At 39.6% G+C, this 26,620-nt stretch overlaps 2 protein-coding genes across 2 annotated transcripts in view; both read left to right on the forward strand.

Annotated features, from left to right (window-relative positions):
* LOC108108831 (segmentation protein cap'n'collar) overlaps positions 1 to 26,620 on the forward strand; it is a 39,817-nt gene that overhangs the window by 2,384 nt on the left and 10,813 nt on the right. The window contains 5 exon segments of the mRNA XM_041819447.1: positions 824 to 2,189; positions 10,889 to 11,164; positions 11,323 to 11,401; positions 24,191 to 24,267; positions 24,334 to 24,891. Of these exon segments, the coding sequence (XP_041675381.1) occupies positions 1,158 to 2,189; positions 10,889 to 11,164; positions 11,323 to 11,401; positions 24,191 to 24,267; positions 24,334 to 24,891 (2,022 nt within the window). The 5' untranslated portion in view covers positions 824 to 1,157.
* Positions 17,433 to 20,734, forward strand: LOC108108832 (transmembrane GTPase fzo). The gene is given in 2 exon segments (XM_017217035.2): positions 17,433 to 18,674; positions 18,676 to 20,734. Coding segments are annotated over 2 exon segments (2,166 nt in total). The 5' UTR covers positions 17,433 to 17,864; the 3' UTR covers positions 20,032 to 20,734.

Genomic DNA, 26,620 nt, shown 5'->3' on the forward strand with positions numbered 1-26,620 from the left:
ATTTGTTGTTGCTGGCCGTCCTTGAATTGGGTGTTTCACTTGGCATTGCGCACATTTCAAACGCTTGCGAGAGAGAGACCTTGAAAAAGTTCAAGTTCAAAGCCATTTCGTCTGGGTCTGGGTCATTCCTTCCTTTTCACTCTCCGCCTCTTATTTGGGTGGGTGGATGGATGTCTGTTAGCCCATGGTTCAGGTGGGCGGGGTTGGGACAGGATGGGCATATTAAATGCGTTGTAGATATGGCCAACAAGGATAAACAAATATCAAAAGAGAATTCAATTTCGTGCTAACATTCTTGACCTGCTTAATGGTCTGTGAATATTGAATTAACCAATGTCTAGTGCTGAAGGTCATCATCATCAGCCTTTCTAGGCTAACCACTCTGGTTTCCTGTATCTTTGTTAAAATTTCAATATTAAAGAAACTGTCTAACTGAGAATTCGATGCAGCTTTAATAGATTAGAGATCTGATTAGATCAGAAAGTAATTGCATACTAGATAATATTTACATTGATGAAAAAACGTAATAATTATAACAACTAAAATATCGAAAAATTTATTAATTAGAACCCATTATCCCCCCGGAAATGAAAACTTTCTTTACTACACTTCCTCGTGCTCGCAGTGCTTTATAAAAATCGAATGGCAAACACAAAGGCCGAACCACTCGAAACAAAAGTATTTTCATTTAGCATTCAAACTGCATATATGGCCATGCAGCTATGTACATCTCATATACATATATTACACTATATAATACTTAACAAATGGTTATGCTTACTAATTCCATTCTATTTGTTGTCACATCTTGATTTGCTTACAGAACGAAACCGAGGACAGTCATCAATTAAAAGTGAAGAGCATTGGAAAATCGCGGGAACGTCGTCGTCGGCGGTGCAAACTGCGAATTTTCTGTTTTTGCGCAGATTTTTGGAACGAGTGAGAAAGGAGGCCGGTAGGCGGGGCAAGGCGACGTCATTGAACGCATAGATCCCGGACGACGCAGCCATCGAGCTGTTGTCCGGGACGGAGATCAACAAGAACAACAGCAAAAGAGGTGGTGGAGGAGGAGGAGGCGGGCAGAGGTTGGACTACGGACTATAGAAGTCACCCACGCACCCATTCTCTCATAGATTGAAACCCCTTGAAGCAACACAATGATCTCAAATAAAAAATCGTATGCTATGAAAATGCTGCAGCTGGCTTTGGCCTTAAGTCTGCTGCATTATAATCCGGATTATCTACTCCATCGCTGGGACTCGCAGCTGGAACTGGGCACCCATGGCGATGGATGGGAGCTGGAGATGCTACGCTCGGTCCATCGTTTGGATATGGATCAAAACCCCTATGGAAATCGTAAAGGATTGAGTCCGAGGATTGAAGATCTACTGAATTTCGATGATCCCTCATTGGGAGGTGTTGTCAATGGAATGGGGGAGTACAAGCTTCCTCCGAGTTTCAATGGCAGCACCTTCGTAATGAATCTGCATAACACCACCGGGAATAGTAGTGTCCAGACAGCAGCTCTGCAGGATGTACAGAGTAATAGTGCTGGAGCCACTGCCAGTTCGGTGGGGGTTGGTACCGGTAGTTCACCCACATCCGGTGGACCAACTAGTGGATCAGGACTAGGAGAAATCCACATTGATACCGCTTCGTTGGCAGCTGGAAATGCAAACCATTCGCTCCTGCATCCAGCACCTGAATTGGACATTTTCCTTTCGCCACATGTCCTGCATGATCAGCGTTCGATTTGGGAACAGAATCTGGCGGATCTCCATGACTACAACGATTTGAATTTGCATCCCAGTCCCTATGTAAATCTACCTCTTAAGGATGGCCAGCAACAGCCACCGAATAGCTCGCACTTGGATCTCAGTTTGGCTGCCCTACTTCATGGTTTCACTGGTGGCAGTGCCACGCCTTTGAGCAATGAAGCCCTCAACGACAGCACGCCACATCCCAGGAATCTGGGTAGTGTCACAAATAACTCGGCTGGAAGGAACGATGGGGATGGCGAGGAGAGCCTGTATCTGGGTCGACTGTTTGGACAGGACGAGGACGAAGATTACGAGGGCGAGATAGCCGGTGGAGTGGCCAATGCCTGTGAGGTAGAAGGTCTGACCACCGACGAGCCCTTTGGCAGTAATACCTTCGCCAATGAGGTGGAAATCGGAGATGACGAGGAGGTAACCCAAAAAACACTAAAAAAAATCACTTAAAGAAAACCACGCAAGTCAAGTAGTTTGAGTTAAGGTAGGTTTACTTTAAGCCGAAGTACTTTTCATATTTGAAACTAAAAGGTATATTAGATTTAAGTTTTTGTTTTGGTTTCATGTACTTATATCATCATAATCATTAAAGCAAAGTACAAATAACTAGGTCTACGTTCCTAAACTAACATATTTTGACTCTCATTTTCTCCGTGTGTAGCTGTAAATGACTTTGATTTGACTGATTAGAAGGCACTAAAATGGCACCACCTGCAGAGTGTGTGCATCGGTGTGTGTTTGTGCTCATTATCAAGCGGTGTTGCTAAAAAAAAGCTTTTTGCATTGCTAATGAAGATTCGCGAACCCATCGCTTGACCCATTCCCGTCTAGGGTTCTCCCCTTGGCGGCTTCCTCTCTCCATTTCTAACTGGTCTTTGGTTTAGCTTTCTTTATAATTATAGTTTGTTAGTTTCCCCCCTAAAACCAATCGATATTCAAATGTGACTTTCTGTTATGAAGTATGGTGTTTGGTCATTCGACGACGACGATGAGTGAGTCTGACAATTTGCTAGCTTATCAGTAGATAAGGTTTCTAACTTTGTTTACACATCAGCATGACTGTTTGCCATGGTTATCCACTCATACATTGTCAATCTATTGGAGTGTATCTATAGTTGGCTAATAAGTTAGTTGGATGCCTTTAATTGAGAGATTAATGGAGAGCTATCGATGGTTAGATAGTGTTTATGAATCTCAGATATAGATTATATAGTCTGTTCTGTTCAAACTGAAAGAAAAACGATATTTAACAGCTTTCTTGTCTATATACATAAATCTTAAAGAAGTATTTTTCCAAAGAAAAGACATATCTTTTGTTTGTTTTAAACATTTCGAACCGTGCGCAACAACTTTCACCGTCTTCGAGTCTCCTAAAGTTCACATATTATATGCAAACACAGAAAACAAGCAGCAATTAGGTCATTAAACGCTTCGACTGCGCAAAAACCCATTTAAACTGCGAAACAACAGAGCAGCCAAAAAGCAAATAAGATATATATTCGTATAATGTGGAAAGGGATTATTAATATTCAATTAAATAATTACCAAATGAGCAGTAAAACTGGAGTTATTTATGATTACCGAACATAATTCAGGCTTAAAATTAGGGATTGTATGGGATCAGAACTCATTTTCCTTTTAGGTAGGGTCATTCATTTGTTAAATCGCTTTAATGGCTTACAAATATCGCCATTTATGTGCATGCGTCTATATAGATATGAATCAGTTTTGTGTGTGCGCTCGATTTTTATTTTTATTTCAAAATCAAATTGAATGTCGGCGACAAATGTGCGGCGATTTTTTCATTATTTGTTTTTTTACACTCATTTTGCAAATTGCAACTTAAATATGCATAAATATTTATACTTGGCCTGGCCAAGATCGTCTGACAAAGGGGGTGGAGTGTGTTAGGCGGGAGAGATATGGCCGAGACAGGAGAAGCGAGATGACTAACTCGGTTTTATTTTCGATTTATTCAGATCTTTGTTTTTGCTGTTCTGTCGAGTTGACTGCAATTTGATGTTTTTTTCGCTTTATTTTTTATTTTTGTTTGCTGTGTTCCAACATGTCACGAATGTTTTCCATTTTGGCTGATGACGGTTTTATTTATTTTTTTCTTGTGTTCTGACTGACTGTATGTTCTTGAGAGGAGGCAGCATGCATATGTACATAGAAGACATACTCGTAAGTATGTGCTTTTGATATGATCTAATTAAATGCATTCAGCATTCGCATTGCATAATCATCGAAGCGATGGCGATTAATGATTGCTTTTTTGCTTGCCTTTGTTCTTTAACTTTGAGTGGGTTGTGAAGAACTTCCGTGATTTTATTGAGTTGTGCATTGCCTTTTGTAATTATTAAATCAGACATTAAGAGGTGTATTGATCAGGTGTTGTTAAGCTCTTTTAAAAGAAGATTATATCATTTTTAAGGAAAGTTATTCAAACTAAAGTGCTTCTAACGTAAAAAGAGTTCAATATAAGAAGTTTCTTTCTTTCTACGTCTTCCTAGGTTGATATATTCTAACGATAAATGAATAACTAAACAAGAGTACTGGGTATTTCACGCTCTAAAAATCTGCATTATTATAAAGTTCTTGTTTGGTAATTACAACTTGCGGTAGCACAGCTGCTAATCATTATTCCATAAACATATATGGCCATAAGAAAGAATAAGGTAGTTCCCCCACAAAGAACCATCTATCTTGAACGGGTGTATGTGTCACCTTACCCGCCCCAAAAAGATCAACTCCTCTCCACCTGTAGCTATCTATCTCTATCACTAGTTCTCCGATGAGTAAGAAAGAGAGGTCGCCAACAGTGCGTATGTGTGACCTCATCACACACACTACAGCACTCTATAGCTGACAAACTCAAAACTCAAAAACTCTACTTTGTTGAATGTCGTCTACCTCGCGCTGTCTTTCCACTAATTGCAAATCTACCAAGCTTTGTAGCTTTTAACGTTTCGCTTTAACTCATTCGTTTATACTTGTATTTATAAACACGGTCAGCGTTTTTATTTCTCTTCTTTATTTTCCTTATTTTTTTTCTTGTTGTTTTGTTTTGGTGTTATTTTTGGGGTCTCGGTCTCGCATTTTGATTGAGATTCGCAAGAATGAAATAAAAGCTCGCTGAAAAAAGTGAGAGAAAAGATTCGTTGAACTTCGGTTTTGATACTCTGTTAGGGAGTTATATAAGGTTAATGATGGAGTTTATTCTTGTTGAACTATAAAATTCTATAAAGTTTATATATTTATGCCTATAATGTGAACTATATAAAGATCTATAAATTACACTTTAATAAACTTATTTTTATAACCTTTAATTTGTAGAATTATTTTAAGCCTTGAAGAGTATTTTTAATACGGTTTTTCAAAATCTTCTATACTTTCGATTGAGTCATAGCATCTCAGGTGTCGTGCATTTTATTCTCTTTGTTTTTCTCATTTTCCATTCAACAATTTTCCATTATTAAATCACTCTTATAATTGCTCAATTATCACTTTTGTCTTGATTTTCCAATCTCAGTGCATGCATATGTGTGTGTGTGTGCGTGTGTATGAAAAGGGGTGGCAAAAACTTGAAAACAAAATCAAAGAGTGAAAAACAGCTGATTTGCCGGCTTTTCTTACACACCAAACTTTATGCATTTCACTTCACATTCAGCCGGCTCTCTTCACCTCATTCAGCAAATACACCACTGGCAACATTTGTTGCTAAGGAAATTCAACATTCACCTCAGACAAAGCTAAATAGTAATGACAACAACCTATGCTTAGCAGAGTTTCAAACTACAAACTTTGTAAATCGATTAATAACTATCGAAATATGATAACGTATTAGTAGGCGGTATTTTGAAATTCGAATTTGCTGATAATGTCAAAGTAATCTATTTTTAAGGTTGTACTTATAGTCGGCCACTTGGGTTTGGGATACTGCCTGCCTGTCCGACTAGCTCTTATCAGTCGCTGGTTTCAACTTTACGAAATTCGTGCAAAACAAACTTTATCAATTGAAAATAATCAAAAAATTATATATATATGTTTATGAGCCCCTCGAAACTGCTAATCAGCCGCCTGGCCAGACATTCTCGATCGCGACCAAAACGAAAGTTTCAGTCTGCGTTATGCCGATTTACAGTGAATACGTTGAATACGAGAATCGCCAAATCAAATCAAGCGGAAATCAATTTTCAATCGTCGTACAAAATGTGTCTCAACGAGGAGTACAAATATATGCACATTTACTTAGCGGTCTGTGTTGGCTTCCAACTTCCTATATAGCATATATATATATATATATATATATATATCTTAGCCATTAATCTGTGTTTACTGGGAATAAACTTTCTATTCACATGGCAAAGTGTTGGCAAAAAAAAAAGACAAAAAGAAAGAAAAAACTTAAAATATATATATGTGTAAGGCCTGCAAATTGAAAAATAATTTGCCTGTAATTACGTTGCATTTTCCCACTTAATTACCCTGAGCCAAAGAAGCTAAGAAGAAGCATTAGCTTGGCTATAAGTGTTTATATTTTGTACTTCTGTTTTTTTGTTGGCCTAAAGTTTTGTTTCCCACCAAGTTTGTTGGTTAATTTCCATAATTAAATACCGTTAATTATGGTTCGCGAACTTCTGCTAAGAGCCATGCTATACACTTTTAAAAACTAAGTTGTTTTCTATAGAATATCACACAAAAACCTTCAAATAAGTTAACTTACAAGTTTTCTTTGAGTGTCCCATTCAGTGAGCAAAAAGTTCAGATGTCAAATTGATTATAAGGTCGAACAAAAAGCAGCCACGAACTGAGTTCAATTTTCAAATTGATAATTGCAGGGAAAACCTTTTTCGATGACACAAAAATGAACTGTTATTAAGGCCTAATAGCTTGGCGGGGTTGCTGTTGTTGCCAACTCAAAAGCAGGCAGTTAAAACAGGACACTTGAAACAGGGCTTGAGCAATCCGTCAGATACAAGTGCATACACATATATAGATACAATTCAACTTTGTTGGTGGCGGCACACACACACACACACAATCTGCAGTCTTCTGTGGGCTTGACGAGCTCATGATTAATATGCGCCACACTTGGTTGCCGCACTGCGATCTCGGAACTCTCCTCCTTCCAATCTCCTACATATTGTATCTTGTATCTGCCTTTTTCTTACGGATTGGATTTGTATCCCACAGATGCGATGGTGAAGTGATCGCTCCGTTCGTGCTGCGCTGTCAGTTCAGGTGTCATCAGGAAAATCTTTCTTTTTTTTCGCCGAGGCTTTATTAATGACTCTTGGCTCCTTTCCCTTCCTTTTAAGTCCCTGTTCTTTCCTCTCTCTCTGTGTCTCGCTTACTTTCTTTTGCTTTCACTTGACTTTCATCATTTGCCGCCTCTGCAGGATCAGAAAATCATTTATCTTGCTAAAGCATTTTGTGTTCTGTGGTCAAGTTAATGGTTAAAAATCGGTTCAGTTAAGCGGACTAATTGCCGCCACAAACGGTTACAAGTGTCAATATTTTGATGCAACATGGGGGGGCAGGCACAGCCAAACTTCGTGATTGATTGTTTCGGATCACTGTTGTTGCTACACCGTCTTAAGGTATTACTCAGATTTTAAAGAGAATTTTTATACTGTTTTAAATTCCCGGGTCTTATCTGCCACTTATCAATGCTCGAATACGTTAGTTAGTTGCTCATTCAAATGGTTGTCTCGAGAGCGCCCCACGTGTCGATTCGAAGGGGGAGAATTGAAAAGTTCAGCGTGAACTACAAGGTCACGGAGAGAGTTTCCCAAGCCCTAGCGATAAGAATTGGCCCATAAATATGGCTATAAATGTGGATCAAGGCATTGGTCTAGTTAGGAGTTCTTAGGAAGGTTGCTAGCAGAAAGTTCATTGAACTCGTATAAGATCATGTGATTAAAGTGTCTTCCATGTACCATTTGTGACTCTTCACCCTTTTTCCTGTTTCGTTTCCTTTCTGAAATTCCAAGTTTAAATATGTATATTTATGGTGCTTCACGGACCTCTTAGACTGTCACGTATTGCGCGAAATTCTATAAGTACAAGATAAGGTCGTATTTTCGACCCTAACCGATAAGAACTGTAACTCTGGCTACACTGTAATTTAAAGGCTATGATAAAGAGAATTTATTAAGGGAAGATATTGCTTAAAGTTTTTTAATGAAAAAAGTAAAAGCAACTTGTTTTAACGTTTTGTTTTTTGAGTTTCTTTGGAGAAAAGAAAACTTCATACAACTTCCCTTTTTGAGTTTAATTAAAAACCAAGTTTCCAATCAGCAGCCATAAATAGCTATATACGACTATACCCGCACGATTATATATGTTTGTAATGAACAACCCCCCACTTGATATGTTGAAAAAAAAGAAATAATAATGAAATGCCAGCAGGGGAGGATTCGGTTTTTTGGTTTTTGGTTGGGATCCGAGACCTTCTTCTTTCCTCCGCTCAATTTAATTGCTCATTTTTACCGAACATGCGCAACGCACAGCAGCACACATTCAGATACAGTGGTTAGTCTATAAGAGGAACTTGGGAACAATCAAATAATTAATAAGTCACAAACTAGAATGTTGATTTCGCGGAAGGTTTAGACATAAATTAATATGGTTTTGATCATATTTTCTACCATAAATTTTGTGTAAAGGGATTTTTGACTTGTTTTAACAATAATCTTACTAAAAAAACATTTTTAAGTTTAAATTTAAAGTTATTTTTTTTATTAAATTGAAACTAATCCAAAGATGCAAGCTAACTTCTAACTCAAATAAAACTTAGTTTCCTAAAACCTTCATAAAGATAGTTCAACTTCTACACGTTCTACTGTATTTACGGGCACATGCTCCCTGGGGAATTGGCTCTGCTAGCGCTATCCCAGCTGCTCAGTCGACGTCGCTGTCAGCGGTGGCGCGGCAGCAATTGATTGGGCTCAACACAGTGGCCCTTAATTTCTCCGGATGGTTCTCAGGGAGGTGAGGAGTATAGGAGCAAGGGAGACGGCAGCAGAGACCAATGATGCCGCCGCCATATTCTGCTGACTAATCCAGGAGATAGGCGTGGCCACAATGATTGATTACTTTTTGTTGCCACTGTGGAAAAGTCCAAGAAAGCCTCACGAAAAGGGCCAAAAAAAAAAAAAAAAAAACTGTATAAAATAGTAAAAGAAAATGTACGCCACGGAAAAATTGTCACACGAAAGAAAAACCTCAAAAAAAAAAGGAGAAAGAGAAGGAAAGAAACATTTTTAATTAAAACATCAGAAAGTCCTTTTGACTGAAAAGCAATTGTACTGCTAATGTCCACTATTATCCTGTGATTATCCCTCTCAGTCAAAGTCATATCTCTCACTATATAGACTTTCCATATTCTACCTGTTTTTCAGAAACCGAAACGGTTTTACTACGGGGCTTAAGTGTGGGCGACAACGCCCCGTTTCCTTTGACCAAAAATCTGAAAACCCAACTTGACTTGACCAAAAAGTTGGAAAGGATTAAAGTGGTTTCGGCCAGCAGCGTTAATAATGCATCATTAACGCTATAATTTGAGTTCGAATACCACAGCTTAGTCCCTCTCTTCTTCCACTGCATGAATTGGCAGAATTTTGGCCAACAAACATCTTCATCGACGATCTGCAATACTTTGATTTCCGTTTTCCAGATTCTCTTTACAAGTTTTTGTCAAGTGTAGGGCCGCTCTTAGCTGGCAAATTTATAGCCACAGAATATTGTTTACAGTGTGGCAGGCGGCGGGCGATAAGAGATCCGGTCGTTCGCTACGGCGTAAACAAGTCCCGTGTTCTATGTGAGGCACGCCGTAAGAGAGTGCTACTACACCCCCTAACCCCCCTTTTGAATCAGCCTTATAAATACTATGTATATCATCCCGAACTCTCCTCTCTGTGCTGTTTGTCCCATTGATAAGATTCGCCATTATCGATCAGCGGTGTCCAAAGAGCGACAAGCACTCTTCGAGAGGTTTCCACAGGTTAAGGGAGCGCGGTCGATGGGTTGTGAATTATGGTATGGACTTGATAAGGATGGTGAAATAAGAGAATCTATATGTAGGGGCTGTTACTTAAGTAATTCTATATAGTACATCTGGTCTTATGTTTTTTACTTAACTTTTTAGTACTAGCTGGTCAGGGTGTTAGATATAATCTTTGAAAAGGCATAATGTCTCATGGTAGTCTGGTGAGTTATCTTAAGAGAGGACAGTTAGATGATTAAACTAGCTTCTAAGAGATTGGTTTCTAATCAACACAAGCCAATAATAGGCTTTAAAGATAGTGATTTAACTTCAAAGTTTGCAGAAGCTATGATGAGAGTCACCACAAGAGTACAAACAAATTAGTTTAAAGTAAAAAGGTTTCAAAGTAACAAACTAAAAACTATTTATATAAAGGATAAAGGATATCCTTTTCTGATTTATTGTGAATTCAACTTTTAGTAAGGTTTTAACTTCCTAAACAAAGTTATAGAATTCCTTTTTTTTACGACCACTCTCTTTCTTATAATATTAAAAATCCAAAATTCTAAGCTGAATTACATGTAATAAAACCAAATTTTTACTCTTTACAAAACAAACCCAAGTTTTATGCACTTTCTCATAAACATTAAGGCCATAATATAATATCATAGAGTAACCAGCATTCATATCGCTCTGACGTAGTTTTATCTATAGAACGAAGCGGCTTTATCAGCACTGGCGAAATGTAAATCGACATTATCATATTAAGTAAAGCGAAGTGAGGAAGAGCGCGAGGTGCCCCATATGGACTATGACTCGTTTGACTCTTGAGCTGCCTTCAGTCTCTCTTTGGGAACTAGCAAATGCGGGTGACGTCGCGATCGCGAATAATATAAACAAAAATCCAAATAGACTGAAAGTGCAATCGAGATAAACCTTAAGATATAGTGCAAAATCTGTTAATGAACTGCAATAGTAATCCTTGAGAAGGATCTGTGAATATGAGAGTGTTCATCTATGGCGATATATTGGTTAGAAATTTGTGCTAGCAATTGATAAAACTATATGTTTATCTATTAAGATTACGAATATACCAGATATTCATTGTACTTTTTGCCTCTTGCAGGAGAGTGAGATCGCTGAAGTGTTGTACAAGCAGGATGTGGATTTGGGCTTCAGTTTGGACCAGGAGGCCATCATCAATGCCTCCTATGCTAGCGGCAATAGTGCGGCTACCAATGCCAAGTCGAAGCTTGAAGATGAGATCAAGTCCTCGGATCCTTCCATTTCGGAATCGAGTGGCTACAAGGACACCAATGTCAGCGGCGAGAACGAGGCTAGTGGCGCCTCTGCTGACGATATTGAGAAGTTGAAAGCTCTCGAAGAGCTTCAGCAAGATAAGGTAAAGTAAAGCCATTTACATAAGGAATTTCACAATATTTACAAAGAGATAAAGCTGATGCCTTTATGGCTAACTAACAGCTATCAAAAAATGTGGGCGGGTTTACTTTATGGGGCTTCTTTATAAACTCTAGTAATGATTTTTCTCTTTTGCAATAGGACAAGGACAATGAGAATCCCTTGGAGGACATTACCAATGAGTGGAACGGAATACCCTTTACCATCGATAACGAAACTGGTAAGTTTAAGCATCTAACTCACTAGTTAATCTACTGTCTGGTTCTGGTTACATGTGAAGAAGAGCTCATTTGAGTTTCCATATCTTATCTAGGATAATATAATTTCACTTTCAAAAATAACCGGAGATAAGGTGTAGAGTAGCAGGAGATCTTTGGGGGGTTACGAAGTAGTCATAGATATATACTAAATGACACGTTTTCAGCTAGTTAAAAGAACAAATTAATTTAGGGATTAAGTTTGGATATTATTTATAAAGTCTGGTCGTTTATTTGCACTTCCGAGTTGCAGTTAAGCTTGTTAATTTTTTTCACAATCTTTTGAAATTCCCAAAAACTATCTAAGGTCGGAATGAAACTTCTATTACTGATTAAATCCCTCAAGTAATCCTTTAATATATCGTTTATATTAATATTAGCATTTATCAAAGTCTGTCTTCTAATCAAAAAAGAACAAAATTTGCTGATAACAAAAGGGAAAAGAGGGAGAAAATAACGAAATAAGTCGAAAGAAAATGGCCTGCCAAAAAGATGGCGGCTGCTCTAATATAAACGAAAATGGATTATCCTGGATTCAGTTGTTTGGAAGAGGGAGGGGGGTTGGGTAGAGTTTTAGGGGGGTGTAATGGGTGGCATACTAAAACATATTGTGTTTTGGCATTGGTGTGTGCGTGTGTTTTCGAGACGTTTATAAATGAATGTAGGCATTTTGAGTTGACAGGCACGAAAATTAAAAGAAAAATGAGCTTTTTTCGCTCGAGTTGTGTGGCAGCCAGGAAAACCCACACCATACCACACCACACCACCCACCCACCAGAATGGCTGATGGCTGCTGCTAATCTGCCCCAAACTGTGCCCCCTCAAGCGGCTGCCTTTCAAACAAACTTTGACACGCACACGAACTTTTATTATTAACCGTAGAGAGGGGAGACGGTGGCGGGAGAAGTCATGAGTTTGGAGGGGGCCAAAACTCGTCTGGGCCTCTGTGAGACTGGGTCGTGCCGCCTTTTCTGGACGACGGAATGAGACCACGACTTGGGTTTGGTAAGGGGAGATGTGATGGTGGTGGTGGAGAAGCAAGCAGATATGAAAACGAATCCAAATTCGAGGCACTGCCACTGGCACTGGCAGTGGCAGAGTAGTAAAAGTAGCAGCCACCGCGCGTCGCGTCGCCTTGCATGCAACATTTTTCTTTTGAAAAATGAACGAAACATGATTCGCCAAAATAGCAAGAGAGCCATCCGTACACACGAACTCACATAAATATATATAAAAATATATATATATATATAGGGAAAGAAGTGCTATGTACAGCATATGGCATATGGTATATGTATTCCAAAAGAGGGTTGGCTTGAAGGGAAGTTTGAACGTGCAAGGCCTCAACTTTGGCCTATAAGCTGTAGGAGTTCGTAGGCTGATCAAAGACCCTTTTTTTGCAAAGCAAAAACAAGGGCGGGGGTGGGAGGGTTTATTTGGGAGCTCTAACTTTATATATATATACTGTTAAAAAATAAATAAGTGATTGAAATTAAACAAACACCAAAGTTTGTTTTGAATTTGTAAACCTTTCTTTAAGATGGTCACACTAAAATGACTTAGAAAAGCAGATATTTGGCATTATTGGCATAGTTGCTATAATCTTTGCTTTTAAGTAACCGTTTTTTAATTAAATACCATATTTGCTATAGCCTTTATTAAAGATGGTCACACTTGAATGACTAATCCATCATTTTTTGGTATCGTTGTTTTTATTTCTTTATGCTTTGTCTCTTTCCTTATTATGACACTTGTCAATACTATAATTGGACTTTTCCCCTGTCGTAGAGCTGCCAACTTATTTAAATTTAAAAACAGCTGCAAAACAAGAGCTTGTCATTTTAAAGGAAACAATTTATGAGAAGTGTTCAAAAACCAATTGTCTATGTGATAAAAGCTTAAAAACCCTAATAAGTTAAGGAAGTAAAGGAGTTAAGTGATGTTTAAAGTTTAAATTGAAGTCTTAAATATAAATTATGAGACAAGTTTGTTAATAAATGTTTTCCAGTCTTAAAACTGAACTCAAGCAGTAAGTTCTTTCTTATATTAATTAAATTTCATCAAACAATACAACTTTGTAGTTATAGGGGTTAAATTACCATCCCCTTCCAGCTGAGCCACTGTTCCTTACCCTCTTCCTGTCACTTCCTGCCTTATCCCTTGAGTAGAGCTGGCTCATTGAGCTGGATATTAGATGAAAAAGAGGAGTAGGAGGGGAAAGTATGTACATAGCTTCTGTCAGGGATTCCATTCTTCACCCCACGGGAACAGAAAGTCGCAAATCGTTTTCCACCATTTTGTGTGGCATGGAATGAGGGATAGGGAAAGGGCAGAAGCAGGGGCAGGGGCAGCGGCAGCACAGCAGCAGCCACCATGTTGGATATATTTCCTATTCACGAGCATCTATGCTTCGTATAATGATTGCCTCGTTTTGGCCATTTATTAAAAATCCATTGATGCGATAGATACATAGATTCATATCGCATTCACACGCACTCGCCCTGCCTCGCCTTTGTCTTCGAGGCTTCGATCTCGGATTTGTGCGTATCCAAATTCCCCACGGATCGACCAGCCAACGAATCTCTGTAGTCTACAGCCTTTGGCGGCATTATTCTTCTATTGTTGTTCACGGCCTACGAAATGATATGAAACGACGACTACTAAACTGAAAGTCATTTTTCGGTTGCTGTTTCAGTTTAGATGCTATTTCATAGCCTTAAACTATAATGGTAGAGAATCTTTTAAAGGCAGAATTTTTATAAATTTCATCTTCCGCACGTTCAGGTGAGCTGTTCTTTGCTTTTCATTTAAGTTCTATTCTTCATTAATTTTAGAGGCTGTGAAATGAAGTTGTAACTGAGACATTTTCCTGGCCATTGTCCTGTCAAGGTTGCCGTGTCATGGGGACATGTGAGTGTGTGCTACTCATTGCCTTTTCTAGGATCTGAAATCTTGGTAATTAAGTTGCAAGAAGCAGTTCTGCCTTTCGTCTCGCTTTTTGTCGCCTGTCCTCCAATCAACTTCGTTTGTTACCACAGCTACAGTTCTGATTTTCTATATATATATATCTCTATATATATTATATATATTTCCCAATGAATCACAAATCTGATTACATTCGTTGTTGCCTTTCAATTCCACTTGGTTTGTTCTTTTTTCCCCCTTTTTTTAGTTGTTTATTTTTTTTGGTTTAACTTCTCAGATCGTTGACAACTTTTCGGGGCATGACTTGGCCAGAAGTTTGGCTTGGTTTTTGGTTAGAAAAATGCTCTTATTCTCAATTATGTTATAGATACTTCGGTTTTGGTTTCTTTTTCGGTGGCTTAAATTCCATTATGCAATCAGTTAGGCCGCTATGCTTGCTGCCAAGCTACGCAAGTTTATTGACCACTGTTGACTGTTTTTTTTGGTGTAGAGGAGGGGATTTTTTTTGGTGGGAAACTAAGTTCTTTTAAGAGTTTTTTTGAAAGGGTCAAAAGACACGTTTCGTGAATTTTAGGTGGAGATTGATTTGAGAAATGAGAAGGAAACGTTGAAGGTTTGAGATTTAAGTAATGAATAACTTTATTTATAAAGTTTAAAAACTTTTTTAAGGATGTTTAATAAGTGAGCCTTAATGTCTTAAGGTCCAGTGACTATAAAACCTTGTACATTAACTTTAGTAATGTAAACCAGACTAAAACTCTTCTTTTTAAAGTTCTTTGTAGTTTTAGGAAGTAAACTTATTATTAATATCAACTCAAAATTAATGAAAATGTTTCTTTTTTCGATTACCAACTTCAAATTAGTTGCATTTTCTTCTTGTTTTTCCTTTTTTAAAAAGAAACACATAGAAACCCAAGTTATTATTTAATTTCCTGCCATCGATGGCTGCTTCTCCTGGGCCAAACATCAAAGTGGTTATTACAAAACATCTGGTGCAGTGTTGGCCTGAGATGCTTGTCTCTTAATTCGGTGGCGGCGTTGCACCTATTGAGGATCTTTATGCCTCTTTTTTTAGTTCTTTTTTTTTACAAATATCTGTCTGGTGGCCTTCCTTGACCCGCCTTTTCCACTCTGCGCCCTGCTGTTGTCTGGACAGGCGAGGGAGTGCTGGTGAAGAGAGGGGGAGGCCAGAGGAGACCGTAGAAATTGTTCAAATTCTACGTGGTCAGCATTACGTTACAAATTTACAAAAAAAAAAAAAGGGAAAATTTACATGCTGACAAAATAACAAACAGACAGGGAAGAGAGGGGCTAAGGGAGAGTTATAGGTGCGAGGGGATGCAGTCGCTCCTGACCGGCTTTATTTTTGGTCTGGTCTGGTCTGGTCTAGTCTGGCCTGGTCAGCGATTTTCTGCTGCATAATCGTATCACTTTCAAGTGTTTTCGTCTTGCGCAAGTACCTACCCTCACCCATCCCTCTACCTCTCTATTAACCAATATCCCTAAGCTGGTCAAAACTAACTAGGAATTGCATAATAACAACAACAGCTGATTAATTAGCCAAAACTACTTGACCCATTGAGTACTTATGCGGCTTTAAGGATTATGAAAGTTTCTCTATTTCAACGCTTGTTGTTTTCCAACTCCAATTTAGTTTTTTTTCGATATTCAAATGAGGCTATTCAAAAGCGAGGCAAACTCATTCATAAGGTTCATTCAGCTTCCTCGGATTTTGTGGCAACTCATTAACAACAGAAGAGAAGAGATGGGGAGAAGAAAAAGTAGCTTAAAGTACAGATAATGTTGCCATCTATACACATGTCTGTTAACAATAAGGCCTGCCCCTTCTGCCTCCCTAAAATCTGACTTGGCTTCTTTTAGCCATTTCATTGTTGACACTATCCGGAGTCGCGGATCTGTCCTGTCATAATTGTTGCTCACTGGTTTTCTGTAACAGCTTTTGCTCTTATTTTGGCCTTAAGATGACCTTTTAGTGGGTAGTCAGGCGAGGAGTTAGATTAGAGACTAGTTTGCTTTAGAAAAATAGATTCTCTTTAAGTTTTAGTTTAATTTTATCATTGAAATTATTGAAACTGTTCTTAAATTTGATATTTATAGTGTTGGTAAACGTTTTGTGAAGCAGTTTTGGGTCTTGTTTTCAGTTTAAGATGAACTTTGAGTGGAAAGTCATAGGTAGATTTAGTTTTGATTGATTTTTCTTTAGGCCTAAGTTGAAGGTTTGCTATTAAAGTACTAAAAACTTTACTTGGCGTCAGTACATACAGTGTTGGTAAAGGTTTTGTGAAGAAGCTTTTGCTCTCTTTTGAGTTTAAGTTTGCTTTTTGGTAGAAATTCATGTTGGAGTTAGTTTGTATATTAGTTTTCTATAGAAAATATATTTTCTTTCAGTTTTAGTGTTAAGTTGCTAAGGAAATAGTAAAAACTGTACTCAGGTTTGACATTGACAATGTTGATAAACGTTTTGAGAAGCAGTTCTGAAGAAATTTAACTACAGAAGGATATATTATAAGTTTTAAGGTGAAAATTTCTATTCAAATTCATAGTTTAGTGTAAGTAAAATCAAAATTCGGAATAAAATTTGAATATGATTTGAAATTGAAAATCTCTTTCACCGGATACAAACCAACCTTCCCAACATTTTCTCAATCAGCATTCGGCTTCTTTATTATTTTTTCTTTTCTTTTTTTTTCGCGTCGGCAACAATTTAAACTAATTAAGTTGTAATAAAGCACTCAAGAAAACGCTCAAAAAAAAAAAGAAACAAAAATGATTAACCAGGCGAGTTTTGCTTGTTCAATATTTTCTGTGCTCTTTTCCCTACTGTTTTCTAGCGGCGTTGGAAAAGAGAAAAAAAATTATACAAGCATCCAATCGAAATGATGGCCCCCTCCTCACCTCGTTGATGATGCTGCTAATTTTTCAGAGCGAACCGAACTTCAACCAATTTTGATTTTTTTCCCCCCAACTATTTGCTGTACTTTTTTGGGTGCCTTTTTTTGAAGTTCACCAAAAGCGTTTGCGGCGGCGGTGTATGGTCTTAGCCTGGTCTATTAGTTCAGTGGCCCATTAATGTGCATATTGCCTGCTCGTTTTCGGACTCTCTTTTGGTTGATTTCATGATTGCGGTAATTGTGTTAATTTTTTGGGTAAATAAGTTTGAAAAGGTGAGGGTTGAGGGGGTTATGCATTTAGTTGGTAGCCCGATTGGGGTCAGTTGGAAATTGCAGGCTAAATTGTGGCAAATTAGGCAGGAAATCAATGTTAAAAGGGAGTTATGGTTTAAAAAGTATAACATTTGCATGTTAGATTTTTTAATAAATATTTTTAAGTTTTTAGGGACATCTAGAGTAACCTTAGCTCCTCTCTTCAAAGCAGCTTAACTTTTAGTATATCATAGCCCCTCGAATCAAGCCACCCAACATTCGTCATCGTAGTTTTCCTATATTTTCTAACAAATTTCCTACAACAACCTAAAAGAAAATGTGTGACTCGGACTCTGGAGATAGTACCTCCTCGCAATCCTCCTACATATCCCGCTCATCATCCTCTTCCTCTCGACTGAGTGAGTTTGTGGATGCCAAGACGGAGCTGCAGGAGATCTACCATGACATGAGTAACTACCTATCCAGTTTTCTAACCATCATAGAAGAAAGTGTTCTTCTGAAAGATCTCCAAATGCTAGATCAACTTAACATCTTCACCAGCAAAGTAGAAGCCATAGAGAAGGTTCTCTCAAGGAATCGCATGAAGGTGGCTTTCTTTGGTAGGACCTCAAATGGCAAGAGTGCCGTGATCAATGCCTTGTTGCATGAGAAGATCCTGCCCAGTGCCATGGGTCATACAACCAGTTGTTTTTGTCAGGTCCAGGCTAATAGCACAGATGAAGCAGAGCACTTGAAGATCGAAGAGGAGGAGCAGCATTTGGAGTTGAGTGCTCTACAGGACCTGGCTAGTGCACATTCTCCGAGGGCACTAAAGCCCAGGACACTGTTGCATGTAAATATGCCCAGGAGTCGCTGTGCCCTCTTAGATTACGATGTGGTTTTAATGGACACACCTGGCGTGGATGTCACAGCTCAAATGGATGACTGCCTGGACAACTATTGCATGGATGCGGATGTCTTTATTCTGGTTCTCAATGCAGAGTCCACTGTATCTCGTGTGGAGAAGCAGTTCTTTAAAGAAGTAGCCTCCAAGCTCTCACGTCCCAATCTCTTTATACTAAACAATCGCTGGGATGTGGCCAGCAGTCAGGAGCCGGATATGGAGGTTCAGGTTAAGGATCAGCATGAAGGAACGCTGTCTCAACCTGCTCATAGAAGAGCTGGGGGTTTATTCTAGTGAAGAGCAAGCCAGGCGTAGGATATATCATGTCTCAGCCTTGGAGGCCTTACAGTTGAGAAACGGTCGCAATAAGAATCCCTCGCCGCAGACTCAAGAGCGGTATCTGGAGTTTCAGCGATTCGAAAATGATTTTTCCAACTGCCTTGCGGAGTCTGCTCTGAAGACCAAGTTTGGTCAGCACTTACTAAGTGCCCAGGAGATTTTAAACCAGTTAGAAGCCACTTTGATAGCTCCTTTGATAGCTAAAGTTACTAAACTAATGAGGGATAGTGAGCAGAGAAGATCAGAGTTGTATTTGGAAATGCACGATCGGGGAAGGCAAATAGAAAAGACGAGGGAAGAGCTGCAATTCCGTTGCCAGAATTTAGATGAACTGACTCTGAGCTTAAGTCATTGGGTTCTAAAGGAACAGATCAACAAGATTGTTCCCTCAGCCGTGGAGTCCTTTAAGCATTCGTTCTGTACTCACATCCCAATGCACCTTATCCACTACCAACGGGCCTTGAGTGCCCATTTGGATGCCCACCTAACGAATAGATTCGTGGAATGTCTATCCTTGCCCCTGCAGGTTAGGCTATGCCAATTGGAGATGGATTTCAAGGGTGAGGCGACGGAGGAAGCTCTTCGATGGCAGCTCATCTACAACTTGAATTGTCATTCCTATATGGGTGACTTTCAGCCGGATCTGAGGTTTCGATTCTCGTGGGGAATAGCTGCCCTGTGGCATCGTGTTCGTGGGATGCTGTCACTGCCCTCCAACTCAGTTCAGAATCGCAAGTTACTCAATGGCCACAAGGAAGCACCACCTCCGGCACCTCTCATCCACCAAAATCATTTCCAAATGATAGCATCTCTGGTTAAGTCCGAAGGTTGTCTTGGAACCTTGTTAGTAGGTGGCCTGGCAGTTCGTTCCGTGAACTGGTTAACCATCTTGATCCTTGGAGGCCTTGTGGGTTCTGTATACCTCTACGAGCTGTTCAGTTGGACGCCAGCGGCTCAAGAGCGCAGCTTTAGGAGTCAGTACACCAAACACTTGCAACAGCAACTCCGAGCGGATGTGCAACAAACAGCGAATGGGTTTGAACTCCAAATGAGGCAACAGCTGGCCAAAGTCCAAAACTGGTGGATAGCCGAGGCGGAGGAGTTTTCCAATGACCTGGACTTGAGAACCTCGGAGCTGACCAAGCAATTAAAATCGATGGAGGAGTTGCAGCTGAACCTGAAGAAGTTTAGGGGCAAAGGAAATCTGCTGGCCATAAGATTGGGAGAATTTCAAGAGCTCTACTTAAGCGGTAGAGGATGAAAGTTTTTGAGGAAGTTATAGGAAAATTTAGAAGGCCTTTTTGGGATAATTTTAAATTTGTTTGGTTTTTGTTCAAGTTTTTATTTTGTTTTATTTTAAATTTATATTTTGACTACTAGTAAATTATCTTTTAAAAGACTTTCTTGATAGTTTTTTATACTCGCTTTACCCAAAAAGTCAAGCTTTTTTGGGTTCTTCTTTCAAGCCCGAGCAAGGCAATCTTAGCCATGCAAATTTAAGCAGTTTTTATTGCTGTTGACTGTTTGAATTACTTGATTAGATTGTTTTTTCTTCCTCTTGATGGCTCACACACACACTCGCACATACTGACAAGCCGAGATACATGCACATGCTGGGAATAAGAACAAGAGAACCAGTTTTGACTTCTTTTTTTTTGTGTGGCAGACTTACGGCTTAAACAAAGCGTCCATATTGAAGCGGCCAAAAGCAAAAGTACAACAAAATACAGACTCGCACACATACATAAAAAAAACAACCAAGCTGAACTACAAGCTCCGCCCATTGCTCACACACATACACAAGGCAAGCGAGTGCGCATGAACAAAGGCAGCTCAAAACGGGGAGGAAGTTAATACGGTTGTTTCGCTCGCACTTAGGCTCTGGCAGCGACTTGAGAGCGCCATTTCTCTTGCGCCGCTGCCGACGCTGGCAGCGATGGCGGAGCAGCGACAGCGGCAGAGACCGGAGCAGCGTTTTAGAATCGTATTTGAATTTTTATAAACGCTCGAGAAACGTTGGACGCTTGACGCGCGCGCAGAAAAATCGAATAAGGGTATTAAGATATATATCTATATATATATATATATATAGGGAGAAAAAATACAGGCACCGTACTCGTGGGCGTGGACAAGAGAGAAAGAAAAAAGGACTCTGCTGTGGCGAAAATTCGTTAACAACTTTGTGAGCCCGGCAAAGGTGACGCGGCATTCCGAATCGACAGTTCAAATCGCTCGTTCTGGCCAAGTCAAGTGTTTCGGCTTATTTCCAACGCCCAATTAGATGATTTCCACAAAAAAGTTCTCATCATAATTCAAAACCTAAAACTGTGTCAAATATTAATAACAATTTTTCAAAACTATTACGCGTCTGCCAAAAAAATATATCTAACAAAAACAAAAGTGAAAGTTACCAAACCATAAAAAAGTACATGCTCAAGTGGTGACCATTGTGCGATTCTAAAAAAAACCCCCCCAACAATAACCAAAAGGCATTGCAAAATAACTTAAACCCATTTTCCACACATACAATCGAATTGTGCAAAGCTAAAAAAAGAGCTAAGAAAAAACGAAGAAATAAAAAAAATAAAGCCAAGACAATACAAGTCTGTCTGCAACGGAAACGGCAATATCGAAGTTGCGATTGGAAGTTGCTTTTGCTTTTGCTTTTGGCCATTGTTGATTCTGCAACATTTTGGCTGTCAAAACGTTACATAATTGTCAAAGTGTTTGGCCAAATATCAACAACAATCAGCGCTTTATTGCAACAATTTTTGTTCAATCTCAGCACACAAAAGGCAACATAAAAACCAGCCCAAGACACCTTTGACTTTGGCTAGGCGTTTGCTGTGTGTTTCTTGGATTATAAACACCAATATATCACAGATACCGAACTGCGTCATCGTTGCAGCATCTTTTCAACTAACAAAAAGGTTCGTAATGTTTTAGTTTTGGGTTTGTAGGTAGGGCTGTGGTTTAGGATTTAGTAAGGGTTTTAATGATACAAAAACTTGGGGCCCTGCGAGGGGCATAGTTCTTGTTGAAAGGGAAGAGTTAATCTTCTTGGGCTTCCCTTGTTCTGAGTTACTTAATTCATAAGAAAAACTTGTAGATGGTTCTAGAATGGTTGAGTTTCTTTAGTTACTAAATAACCCTACTGTACTTTCTAGTGTCCAACTTAGTTTCCATCCTCTTAAACCCCTTTTCACTTTACTGCTTACAATAATTCGTAGAAAACCGATTACCTCAAGTATTTTCTTCTTATTATCCTCCAGAAATACAACCAATAAAAGCCCCATTCAAGCCTTCGATTAGTCTTATAACTTATGCAAACATTTATCCTTTTATCACCCCCAAAAAAACCACCAATAAATACAACCCCAAGAACATATCAAGTAGCCGTCGGTGTTTAGTGCTCAATCAACCCCATTAGCGGCTCCATTACGCGACTCTCCCACAGTAATCCCTTCTTCCTTCCTTCCGAAACCAACTTCCTGAAAAGGTAACCAAAAATTTGACTATCTACACCTTCAGATATGTGGTTGGTCAAACAATGGTTGGCCCCCATCAACGCCTCTCTCTTTGCGCCTTGTCGCCTAATTGCCGGTGACAGTTGACAGTTGCTCCTGACCAAGCCTGGACAAGAAAACAAAGACCAAGCTGAATAATATTTTCGTTGTCGTTTTGGGCCACAATGCGAGCTGGTTGTAAACCCACCAAACCAGAGACAAACAATCAGCCCAAAAAGACCAAAAACGATAAGTAAACATTTTCGAAAACCCACACGAACGCTGCATACCAGAAATTAACGGACCACGAACTGTTACCAAAAGGGAGAACCCTAAAATAACAGGGCTATATAAGGCCAGCAAGCCGAAAAAAAAACATGGCCAGAACAGAACGCAGAACACAGAACACAGAACACTATAAAGGTCCAAAATGGTTGCGATGGAAATTGGAAAAGCTGAAGTTGGGTGGGAGCGAATGTGTTTTGTAACCAATCGTAAGAATAACAAAGCATTTCGTAGGATTGTGTTGGCCAGGCCAAGAGAACCAAAAACTGTTCCATCTGCGTTGTTTATTCTAATTTTTTGACCCGACTCAAGTGGCCAAAGCAAAGGTCGTCTTGGTCGTCGTCGTCGTCTCCGTCACACCACTTGAGTATTCCCTCACTTTTTCGACCAAGTTGCGCCCTCTTTTCAGCCTTTATTTTTTTCGGGTTTTCGTTGGGTTGGCTTTATCTAGATGTGGTGTGTTTGCCCACGTTTTGGGTCGGGGTTTTCCTCTTCGTGGAACTCGATTCGATGTTAAGTAGTAATTTTCTGATAATGTCCAATACCCCCCACCCACACCCACTTACTATAGTTCTTGACTTGGATTTTCCTAAGAATTTCCAATGCAAATATTTGGCTGCTATCAATATTTGACCAGGAATCAAATTGTTGTCTAAGCAACTCCATTGTAAGTGATATACTTGAGGTTAGCCTGGGTTAGTTAGTGTTTAGTTTGAGATATCTGTGGAGCTGTCAAAACTGATCATCAATTAGGTGGAGGATGATGATGGGGCAGCAGGGAGCTTGGGAAATCGTTCATTTATTGCAATATTTTTCAGCTGCTTCCGTCAGACGGCTTGAGTGAAGGAGATCTCTCAGAGATCACGTTTTTATGATTATGATTAATGATCCCAGGCAGCTTCACTGACTCTAGTTACTGTGTCCAGTCTCTGATCTCTCCGCGTTGATCTTATGGAGTTGCTACTGTTTTGGAACGCTGCTCCTTGTTTACCTTTATCCTTGGTTTTCTCCGGAGATTTTGGGCCTTCAAATTGCTTTTGTAGCAGAAAATTGATCACTCTCTGGGGAGTTGAGAAGCAGTGTAGGAGAAAGTATACCATAAAAAGCAAGCCTGGCTTCGTATACAAATGATCAAAATATTTTCCTATACTTTCTATGCTTTGATAGGGCCACAAAGATCTTGACTCTGGGGGGTTCTACTCCAAGGGGATTGCCGTTTGTTTGGTATAAATATTTGTGGGCTATCAAAAGATAGGATTGTTGTTTAAGGAATTATTATAATGAAAAGAAGAAATTCTTGGTAACAGAAAAGGGAGGGTTGGTAGTTATCAAAACAATATATAAGCAGTAATATTCTTAATAATAGTTGGGTTTAGATCTCTTACAAGGAAAAGATGAAATATTAGGGTTAAATACTTTGATGTATAGATACTAAAATGTATTAACTTGGCTTAAGTTGAGTTAATGCATACAAGAAATGGAATTTCCATTAACTTAACCCTACTAAACGAAACTCATTAAGCTTAGATTCATAAATTAAGCTAGTATATAGACCAAACCAGAACTAAGATACAAACAATCTATCGAGGACTACCTTTAAAACGCATTTTGCTTTTTTCTTTCCCTCAGGTGAATACATTCGCTTGCCCCTGGATGAGTTGTTGAACGACGTACTCAAGCTCTCTGAATTCCCGCTCGAAGACGAGGTAAGTCCAATCTACAACCATTTACTCTTTAGGAAGTATCTTACAAATACGAACCCAATCCTTTAGTTAACCAACGATCCAGTGGCCTCCACTTCTCAAGCAGCTGCTGCATTGAACGAGAACCAAGCCCAACGTGTTGTATCTGAAACTGGTGAGGATTTCCTCAGTGGCGAGGTCGTACCCAACAAGCGCGGTAGAGTCGGAGTAGAGGACAAGGATAACGATCCGGAGAAGGCTGACGGAGATAGCTTCTCGGTGAGCGACTTCGAGGATCTACAAAACTCTGTGGGCTCGCCCCTGTTTGACTTAGATGAGGACGCCAAGAAGGAGCTAGACGAGATGTTGCAATCCACGGCTCCACCCTACCATCACCCCCATCCGCATCATGGCCATCATCCCCATGCCCATCCACATAGCCACCATCATGCAACGATGCACCATGCCCATGCCCATCATGCCGCTGCTGCAGCTGCCGCCCACCAAAGGGCCGTTCAGCAGGCCAACTATGGCGGTGGCGTTGGCGTGGGCGTTGGCGTCGGTGTCGGTGTGGGCGTGGGTAGCGGCACGGGAAGCGCCTTCCAGAGGCAGCCAGCTGCCAGCGGATTCCATCATGGCCATCACCAGGTATGTTGTTCTGCATCGATCGTAATCCTCCCCACAAAGCCAGGGAGAAAAAAAAGGTATATTTATTTATAATTTGATGCGGATGCTCGGTTCAAGTGCTGCCATCCGTCGAGCGCTCCACATACTTACATGGGTACACATGTACACACCTTGGCAAACGTGAGTGTGGTAGTACAGCTGCGGTCAGAAGAATAGGGCCATGTGGGTTTAAGAACTGGAGAGATATTTTATGTTTAAAGTTTCTTTGAATTTTGTTGTTTAAAGTTTATGTTGCATTTTTTTTTAGAGATAAATAGCATATTTTTTTTAAGTTTCTTAATATTTAAGACCTATATCTTGACCCCAGCTGTACATAACTGCTATGTGGTATATACATATGTAATCATTGAAGGATCATTTGCACGTCGCTTTCGTTGTTCTTCTCGTTTTCTGGAGTGGCTCTTTTCACTGTTCAGTTTGGTATTCCTTCTTCGTGATCTACCTTCTGCCTTCCATTTCTTCTCGTTCTTCTTCTTCTCCTCCTCCCCCCTCTCTTTTCGTGGGGTGTTCTCAAGCACTTGATCTTGGTGCTGCTCTCTTCAAGAGTCGCTATGGTTGTTGGTGTTGCTGTTTGCTGTTTGTACAAAGCTTCAAATCTGGTTGTACATGCCTCCTCACCTTGCCCCCAAAAAGTCCCTCATTTTATTCAGTTTCCACACAGCCACAAGTTCGTCAATCAAGACCTTCTTCTCGGGCCTCTCTTCCCGGGGCACTCTTCATTCTTCACTCACATTTTCAGCCGTTTCTTGGCATTCTGTTTTTTTGTTGTTATGTTATTATAATTTTTTGGCTTTTGTTGTAACTGCTCATAAAAAATGTACGAGAACAGCAACAAAAATGCGAGCAATGTTAAGATATATATACTATATATATATATATATATTTCGAGGTATAACTTGTAGTCTCCCATTTTGGTTTTGTGCCTCGTCTGAGCTGCTCTTCAGATTTTTGTTAAGTTTTCTAAAGATTTTTCTTAACCCGTTTTTCTCTCTCACTCTCTGCTTGTGTTTACTTAGCAGTTGTTTTCGTTATTTTCGGTCTTGTTTTGCAGCTTTTGGTTAGTTTGTGATTCATTTTGCTTAAACAAGATTTGAAAATGATTTTTTTAAGACATTTTATGGTTATATACCATAAAGAAATCTTTAGTTAATCTCCTCCTATAAATATCTTCTACCAAATCCCTTCTCATTCGCAAATTTTCTACACCACCGATCAGAACCAATAAAACTAATCCGCCGCAAGTCTAAAACCAAACAAGTGCTTCCTGAATGAAACCCAAGACTGTGTACAACCTTTGACCTGCCTGGTTTTGTTACCCAAAAGAAAAAAGAGACAGCTATACTGTTGACAAAAGAGACGGGACCATATAGAGGCCGAGGCAGTCATGAAGTCAGCGGCAATTACCGTAAAGTCTTTTTTCCCCGGTAGCAAACTCATAAACCCGCTACACCACACCTTATCCAAAAAGAAAATAGAAGAAAAACCACAGCGGTCAGCCTGGTTGGTGGATTAGGCTTAGTCCGGCGTGTTTGATGTGCTACCACTGCACTAACCTGCAGTTTTTGTGAATGCCAGCGGGGTTGCCGGCTCGGCACTTGCCAAAGCCATTTAATGAGCCAGATGATCGGTTATTCGCAAAGGATTCTCTAGAACTGCGACTGTCGGCTAAATCCTTTTGCCGACTCTCTAA

Source organism: Drosophila eugracilis, unplaced genomic scaffold (assembly GCF_018153835.1).
Source record: "Drosophila eugracilis isolate 14026-0451.02 unplaced genomic scaffold, ASM1815383v1 contig_75, whole genome shotgun sequence".
Classification (NCBI taxonomy): Eukaryota; Metazoa; Arthropoda; class Insecta; order Diptera; family Drosophilidae; genus Drosophila; species Drosophila eugracilis.